Source organism: Elephantulus edwardii, unplaced genomic scaffold, assembly GCF_000299155.1.
Source record: "Elephantulus edwardii isolate Elephantulus edwardi_28Jun2011 unplaced genomic scaffold, EleEdw1.0 scaffold00018, whole genome shotgun sequence".
Taxonomy (NCBI): Eukaryota; Metazoa; Chordata; class Mammalia; order Macroscelidea; family Macroscelididae; genus Elephantulus; species Elephantulus edwardii.
Window position 1 is genome coordinate 29,620,595 of NW_006399768.1, and position 9,303 is coordinate 29,629,897.

Here is a 9,303-nt window from a genome sequence, read left to right on the forward strand (position 1 = left end):
CAGTATACATTACTGAACCCATCTTACTCAGTCTCTCCCCAACCCCAAGGACAGTCCCCTTCTACAACAGTGGCACCATGCAATATTTGTCTTTTTGTGACTGGGATATTTCACTCAGCATAATGTTCTCCCGAGTCTTCTCCAGCACCACAGCTCAAAGGCATCAATTCTCCTTCTATCCTCCTTAGTCATTGTCTAGCTCTGATGCATAACAAGTAATTGCAAAGACCATGGCCTGTATCAGACTCACCTTAGCCTCCAGAGACACACCGTAGCTCTTGAGTACTTTAGAGAGGTCCTTAACAGCAGACTTTCTTGCTTAAGATCAGGGAACTGACAGAAATTCAAGCAGCATTTAAAAGAGGCCATGGTACAGGGAATAACATTGCTCATATCAGATGGATCCTGTCTAAAAGTTAAGAATAACAGAAGAGTGTCTATTTATGCTTTATTGACTGTAGATCACAACAAGTCACGGTTAATACTGAGAAGAATGGAAGTTCCAGAACATTTAATTCTGTCCTTATAAAAGCTATACCTAGACCAAGAGGCTATTGTGCAAACAGAGCAGGAAACACTACCTGGTTTAAATTAAGATAGGTATGTTCCAGGGTTATATCCTTTCCCCATTATTATTCAATCTATATGCTGAGTAAATTATTTAAGAAGGTGGACTCTATGAAGAAGAATGTGTCATCAGGATTGAAGCAAGCCTTATCAATAACTTGTGTTATGCAGATGACATGACCTTGCTTGCTGAAAATGAGGAGTACTTGAAGTAATTGCTGCAGAAGATTAAACAAACAAAACAAAAAACCATAAAAAAAACCCAACCCAAACCACACAACCCTCCCCCAAAAAAACCCACAAAAAATAAAACAGCTTTCAATGCGGATTATATCCCAAAGTCAAGAACACAAAAATTCTTACTACCGGATCTATAGGAAACATCATGACAGATGCAGTAAAGATTGAAGTTGTCAGTGATTTCATCTTACTTGGATCTATAATCAACATTCTTGGTACCAGCAGTCATAAAATCAGAAGACGTATCGTACTGGGGAAAATTGGCAATCAGAGATCTCTGCAAATAATTGAAGACTAATAATGTCAGTTTGAGGATTTAGGTGTGTCTGATTCAGGAGAGAGAGATTCAACAGAGGGAGAAAGATGAGCAGTCTCCTCCTCTGCAATTTGTAGCCTCTGAGAACCAGCTGAAGGGCTAGCTATGATTCAATTTTGAGTCAACAGCAGATAACATTAATTTAGTTTATCATTTGCCAGTTGTTAATTTTTTTTCAGTTGTTGATTTTTTTTATGTTTAAAATGTTTATGTTTACTTATGCTATAGGTTAGGCCTTCTAAGTTTGTCTTTCTTCTGATGATCTTTATAGTTGTTTGTATGTTCATACAGTGGTTACTACTATTCAACATTGAAAAATAATGAAGTATTCTTGAAACTCTGTATAACATGGATGAATGAATATATATGGAGGGCATTATGTTGAGTGAAATAAGCCAATCACAAAAGGACATTATTTTGAGTCAATTAGAAAAAAAATCAGTTACAAAAGGACAAATATTATATAATACCACTAGTGTAAAAGCTAAAGAAAGTTTTATACATAGAATCATTTTAGTATGGCTACCAAGAAGGGAGAGAGGAACAAAAATTTTAAAATTTTTAAAAAGATTTTGGATTTCCATTTATTCATTGTTGCACTTTTCTCCCTGCCCACCCCACCCCCACCCCCAGTTTGCTCTTCTCTTTGAAAAGCCAAAGAAAAACTCCTTCATTGGTATACAACCCCCCACCCCTGACCCTCATCCCGAGTATACTCCACTCCGCAACCCTCACTCTGAACTCTTATTATAATAAAATATATTACTTTTAAACTGTTCTCTCCCTCATTGGCTTCAATACAGTATACATAATTTATCCAGTTTTTCTCAGTCTTACCCCAACTCTAATGTCAGTCTCATTCTACAACAGTGGCAGCATGCAGTATTTGTCCTTTCATAACTGAGATATTTCACTCAGCATAATGTCCTCCAGGGTCACCCATTTTCAATAATATTGTGAGTTCCTTATTTTTCAATGCAGCATAGTATTCCATTGTGTGAATATACCACAGCTTCTCTATCCATTCCTTTGTTGATGGGCACTTGGGCTGTTTCCAACTCCTTGCTATTGTGAACAAAGCCATGATAAACATGGGTGTGCATATATCTGCTTGGATGTTGGTTATGGTCTCTTTAGGGTATGTTCCCGGTAGTGGAATTGCTGGGTCAAATGGTATCTCTATTTGCAACTTTCTGAGAAAGCACCACATCCCTTTCCACAGTGGTTGCACCATTTTACACTTCCACCAACAGTAAATAAGGGTTCCAGTCTCTCCACAACCTCGCCAGCATTTGTTGCTTGCTATTCGGTTAAATTTTGCTAGTCTTACTGGGGTGACATGATATCTCATAGTTGTCTTGATTTGCATCTCTCTTCGATCTAGGGATTTTGAACATTTCTTCATGTGCTTGTTTGGCCATCTGAATGTCTTCTTTGATGAAGTGTCTGTTCACATCCCGTGCCCATTTTTCTACTGGATTTTTTACCTTTATCTTGTTTTTGTGCTCAAGTATTTTATAAATTCTAGATATAAGTCCCTTATCTGACATGGCATTACCAAACATTTTTTCCCAGTCTGGCTTCCCTTTTTACCCTGTTGGAGAAGTTTTTGGATGTGCATAGGAATTTGATTCTTAGGTGATCCCATTCATCTATACTCTCTTCTCCTGGTTGTAGATTTATCAGGATACTTGGGAGACTGTTTACATTGTGGATTAGGACTACTAAAGTTCTTCCAAGCTTTCCTTTAATGAAGTTTATAGTCCTTGGGTTTAGTCCTAGGTCCATGATCCACCTTGAGCTGGTTTTTGTATATGGAGTGAGGTGTGGATATTGCTTAAGTCTTCTGCAGATAGTTTTCCAATTTTCCAACACCATTTGTTAAAAAGACTGTTGTTTCCCACTAAACTGATTTCATCTCCTTGTCAAAAATCAGTTGACCATAAACAGATGGGCTGATTTCCAGGTTCTCAAGTCTATTCCATTGATCTATGTGTCTGTCATTGTACCAGTACCATGCTGTCTTAACTACTATGGCAGTGTAGTAGGATTTTAAATCAGGAAGTGAGATGCCTCCTACCTTTTTTCTATTTTTAAGGAGTACTCTGCTTATTCGGGGCTTCTTTCCATTCCGAATGAAAATGGAGATTGGTTTTTCTATCTTGTTGAAGAATGGGATTACTATTTGTATTGGGATTGTATTGAACGTGTAAAATTGCCTTTGGTAGTATTGCCATTTTCACAATATTGAGTCTCTCTATCCATGAGCAAGGGATATTCTTTCACTTCTCCAGGTCTCTTTTTTTTTTCTTGCAGTAATGTTTTGTAATTTTCTTGGAAAAGATCTTTTGTGCTTCTAGTTATATTTACTTCCAAATATTTTATCTTGTGATTAACTATTGTAAATGGTATTGTTTTTCTTAGCTCCAGCTCTGTGTTCTCTTTGTCACTGTGGAGAAATCCAACTGATTTTTGTATGTTGATCCTTTATCCTGCTACTTTTCTGAATTAGTCAACTATGTCCAATAGTTTTCTTGCTGAGTCTTTAGGTTTTCTAAGTATACTCTCACATCATCTGCATAGAGAGATAATTTTACCTCCACTTTGCCAATATGGATACCTATTAGAATTTTTTAATGTCCTAAAACAAAATTTATATGATGAATGCTTCAAAAACCAATATGGTTTGTAAACTTTCACCGAAACCACATTTTATTATTTATTTCTTTTTACAACTTTCAAATCTGTAAGGAGCAATTCTACTTAAGAGCCCAAAAAATCAACTCAAGGGCAGTGGCTTTTATTGTTTTTTTTTTACATAGCCTCATGACAAAGAAGGATCGATACTTTTGAGTTGTGGTGCTGAAAAAGAGTATTGAACATACCATGTGCTGCCAAGAGAACAAAGAAGTCTCTTTGGAGAGTGCAAAACCAAGCTGCTACTTAGAGGTGAATATCTCACGTACTTTGAGGGACCAGTCCTTGGAGAAAGACATCATGCTTAGAAGAGTGGAGGGACAGAACAGGAGAGGGAAAACCCTGGATGAGATGCATTGATACAGTAATTGAGGGAATCGGGTTAGACATATCAGAGACAGTGAGACTGGTGCAGGACAGGGCAGGTTTCAGAGCTATTATACATAAGGTTGCTATGAGTTGGAAGGGACTCAATGCACATAAAAACTACTATAATATATAATGTACATTATCTGTACAATTTAGATACTCAATCCTCTTCCTGAAAGACGATACAACTCTTCTTGGTACAAAAGCTCAATTAAGCATAACAGACATCATGAAGATTGTGCAGGATAAGAGCAAACTTCTGATTTGCTGATGAGGCATAGAAGATTTGATGGCACTTAACAACATTAACATTTCTAATAATAAAAAATTGAAGATATAAAAAATAATTGAAAGTTATACGTTAAAAGCAAGCTAATAAAAAAATGTACAGATTTATCTCTTTAGGCAAAATTCTTTACAAGCATAATTACCTTCATCATTATCATCATCATCTCATTGCCCTCAAGTAGGAAAAACTCATAGATTCCCTTTCAGCAAATTTTCTTGGAGGCTATAAACTGCATGAGGAGAGAGTCTCCGTCTTTCTCCTTCAGAGCTGCCAATGGACTCAAACCTCCAGACAGACACTCCCTTTAGGTTAGCCACACATCTCTCTACATTACTGTACCACTTAATGCCTCATCCACTCATAATTGTCCCTTCATTTCTTCCGCTCTCAAGCCACAGTAATTTAAAGGCCTCCGTTTTCAGATCTAGCCATTTATCTGGGTTATACTTCTTCATCTTTGTATGTGTGTGGTAAAAACCAAAAAAAAATAAATTGTCATTCTTAGTGTTATTTTTCCAAGAAAAATAATAATTCTTGATAGTCACATCTCTTCAAAGTAATGGTCCAAAATTAGAGATAATTAACTTAGCAGAAACATCTATGGGTTATATATATTGATCTCAGGTTTGTGCTTAAACTCAAGTCCATCGCTGTTGAGTCAGCTCTGACTCATAGCTCCCATCAATTAAGTTTCCAAGGCTGTAAATCATAACAGGAACAGAGTGCCCCTCTTTCTAGTCAGGAGTTGCTGGTATATTCAAACCACTCTGATACAGGGCCTTTGTGTTTCTCATGTAACTAACTCTGGACTGTGGTATCAGAGTTCTCCAGTTTTATTTAGGGACTCTAAATCTTAATATTCATATCCTTTTCAATAGTATACATGCCTACCTAAATGTTTGGTCTTAATCTTTTCTGATAAGTGATAAGTTAATATTTCTAATACTTGAATGTATTATAAGAATAAATTAATGTTAGTTTCATCAGTGTTTTTTTAAGACATATTGTTAGGTGCTGTTAAGTTGTAGATGAATCATAGTGACCCTATGAATGAAAGACGAACACTTTTATAACTTTCATCATTTCTCCAAGTTCATAGAGTTTCCAGAGGCAAGCTATTTCAGAAGTGGAGGCCACTCTTGCTTCCAAGATTGTTTTAATTGGGAAGCTCCACCAAACACTGTCTACCATGGGTAACCATTATTGCATTTCATGCATCAGTCACAGTGTTTAGCATCACATTGTCTGCCTTTATTAGACTAAATCCAGTTATCAGTTAAAAATTTAAAATATTACATTTTTGAATATAACTATTTCAGCATCCATTATAATTATAAACTCCTTGGAAAGGCAGCCAAATCTACATTATATCTCTCATTCTATTCATTTCCTTGGAAGCTCTGTGACTCCTTATCTCTACTTTTCTTAAAATGGGTAAGAAGATGCTTTCCTTTTTTAAAGTTTTGATACTGGACAGTTAATGGTACAGAATCTTCATTTTCAATGTGGAGACAAGCAGAGAAGATAGGACAGAGGTTCTGATGACAAGACTGGTAAACAAAGCAAAGGGCTGTCCCTTACAGAATCCTAAAATGAAATAGTCCCCCAGTCACAATCTAGTAAAATGCCTACATGCTTTATAATACATGTTGAGTAAGGAACTCATACCAAAGAATTGAGATTACAGAAATCATAGGACTGTTCATCACAAACACTTTACAACAGATATAAATACTTCTTTGGGTAAGAGCCCATTCTTTCTTCCAATGGATACCTTACAGATTCTATTGCCCATTCATTTTCCTCTCCCATAATCACCTCCCGATTATGTGTCCCAGAGGTGTAATTCTGCGTTCCTGTGATGCCAGAACAATACAATCTTTCTTGATGATCCTCCACATCCTGCTTCATGCCTTTGCTAACTACACTTTTTATACCTGAGGACACAGTAATACAAGGACTCGTTTTTAGAAATCCAACTGCCATGTATACACCTTAAAAACATGTTATTGTGATCCAGCCAATGGGACTATAAGTAAAAATTCTATGGAATTTGTAAGAAATACATAAGTTGGCATGTACTTCTCCTTTTGTACTTACCTTCACTGTGAATGTGATAGCAAAGTTTCCAGCAGCCATCTGAGCCATGAAATAATCCACAATACAGAAGATAAATACGTCAGGAAAAAAAGAAAAAGGAGTTTGAGACCTCGAGCCCATTGTCCTCACCAGAGAGCAAACAAATTGGGGGCGGGGGAAGAATCTACCCCATTACTTTGGGGTTTGGTGGGTTTTTGTTTGTGGGGTTGTTTTGCTTTTTTATTACTTGTAATAAAGTCTAGTGCAGTAATTGCACCAAGAATCCGATCTGAAAGATCTTATATGAATAGTTCAAGATAGGATATGAAGAATTCATTTTTTCCCTCTAAAAGGGGTTATCCATAGATGGTATCTTCTGAGATGAGGGTTGAGGCCTTGAAATTAGCTGTGTTACACAAGGAAAAATGGTTCAGAGAATAAAAATTATCTCTGCCTTCTATTTCATTTGATGTAGCCAAGAACAAAGATGATTAGAACAATAAAAATCTAGAAACCCAAAGCATTCTTGCAGACCTGGCACTACCTGGAGAGAAGGCAAGACATATTTATATTTAGCCTTCAGGCTTAAGAAATTGATAATTTGTTCATTTTTTAAAAAAAAAACATTAAATGAATTTGCTTACAAAGGTCATATACATTGTGTTTCACATTATTCTTCATTTATATTAACTTTCATACAATCATTCTCATGGGATTTTGAAGCTCTGGCTCACATACTGTGGGCACATGCCCAAGAAAGACCAGTCCTTGGAAAAGGACATCATGCTTGGAAGGGTGGAAGGATAGCACAGGACAGGAAGACCCCGTATGAGATGGATTAATACAGTAATTGGGACAATGAGGGTTGGTGTGTTTGAAATAGTGAGACAGGCTCAAGACAGGGAAGAGTTCAAAACTGCTGTATTGAGTTGTAGGTGACTTGACGGCACATGACAACAACAATGCTTTGGAGAAACAGTCAAGTGATAGAACTTCAGGGAGTCTTGTCCTGTGTTCACTCATCCTGTGTTCACTGCTGTCAAGTAAATTCCTACAGTTGGTGGATTTGAGCTGCTAGAGACACCAGCCTCGACTAGCAGCACAACTCTCTAGGGACTGTGCCCCTAGGGTTACCACATGTTCTTGTTAAAACCAGTTTCACTAGTGTTGAACCTCACCTGAAAATCCTCTCGTCCATTCTCTCCATCCTTTCTTCATGTTCCTTCTTTTGAAAACATTTTTGTAAATGTTTGTTCTTGCCTGACCTGAGGAAAATACTGCTGCCATCATTGGTGGCATTGCCAATGATGCCAACAAACCTCTGTGGATCAAGTTATGGTCTCTTTAGACATTTGCAAGACAATTATTTTTTCTTGCCCCCTTCTCCATTGGATTCTTTCAATAAATGACTGGTACCAGTTACAGTCAAGTTGATTATAATTCATAAGACTCTGTATGTGTTCTAATAGAACTGTGCTCTATAGGATGTTCAAGGACTTGTTGGGTTTTTAAAAAAATATTTAATTTTTTATTAGTTCTCTAGGTTTGTTTTTTTTTTTTTTAGTTTTTATTTTTTGAGAATTTTTGTTTGTTTGTTTTTTTGTAGAATATCTTTAGGTAGATTTGAACTACCAACATTTTATTTATTAGCTAAATGCGTTACCATTTTACTACCAAAGGATTTTTTGAGGGAGTTCTGGTGCCTTAGTCCATAGGAAGTTGTTCTGCTAATCCAAAAGCCATGCCTCTCTGATGGCTCTAATCTCTTCCTCTGCAAGAGAAAAAAGGGAAGTTGCTGTGAAATTTACAGTCTTGGAAACCCAATGGAGGGACAGCTATCAGTTGGTTCTGACTCAAAGACAAAGAAAGAAAGGAAATGAACTCTACTAATAAGTAAAAAATCAAACTCTCTGCCTTCTAGTCAGTTCCAAATCACGTTATAGTTATCATCTGTTGAGTTGGTGATGACTCGTAGCAACCCTACAAGGAATGATTCTGAACTTTGCCCTATCCTGAGCCGACTTCATCACCTCTTACATACCTGATCTCATTGCCACAGTCACTGTGTCAATCCATCTTATCCAAAGTCTTCCTTTCTTGTGTTGACCTTCTACCCTTCCAAAATGATGTACTTCTCCAAGGTCTAGTCCCCTCTAACAATACACCCAAAGTTTCAAATCCTTGTCTCCAAGGACCAACCTGGTCTTACTCTCTCTAGGATTACTATGTTGGCAACCCATAATATGTTAAAAATTCTTCTCCAGCACAGAGTTCAAAGTCTTTAATCCTTTTCTGTTACCCGTATTCATTGTCCAGCTCTCAGATGCATAGCAAACAATTGAAAAGAACACCGCTTGGATGTTCTAGTAGCCTAATTATAAACAAGAGTGTTACAATCCCAAAGGCATGTTGTTCAAATCCACCAGCTCCTTTGCAGGAGAAGTATAGGCTATTTCATCTCCTGCTAGTTACTGCCTCTGAAAACCCACTGGAGTGTCAGCTACGACTTGCTTGACTCGACAGCACACAGTAATAACAACATGGTTTGGATCAGGTACACCTCAGTCTCTAGACTGACATTGTTGTTCGTTAGCACTCTAGTGAGGTCTTTGACAGTAGATTTTCCCAGTGCAACTTGTCTTTTCATATTCTGACCAGTGGTGCCAAGGGTGTTGATTGTGGATCGAGCAAAATGAAATAATTAACAATTTAAATCTTTTTTCCTTCTATCATGATGCTGCCTACT

The 9,303-nt window shown here is 37.1% G+C and overlaps 1 protein-coding gene across 1 annotated transcript in view; it reads right to left on the reverse strand.

Annotated features, from left to right (window-relative positions):
• Positions 1-6,464, reverse strand: part of LOC102871292 (probable E3 ubiquitin-protein ligase TRIML2-like) — a 36,204-nt gene extending 29,740 nt beyond the window's left edge. Inside the window, exon 1 of the mRNA XM_006882288.1 lies at positions 6,253-6,464. Coding sequence (XP_006882350.1) covers positions 6,253-6,464 — 212 coding nt within the window. The remainder of the gene's footprint in view (positions 1-6,252) is intronic.
• Positions 6,465-9,303: the final 2,839 nt, after the last annotated feature.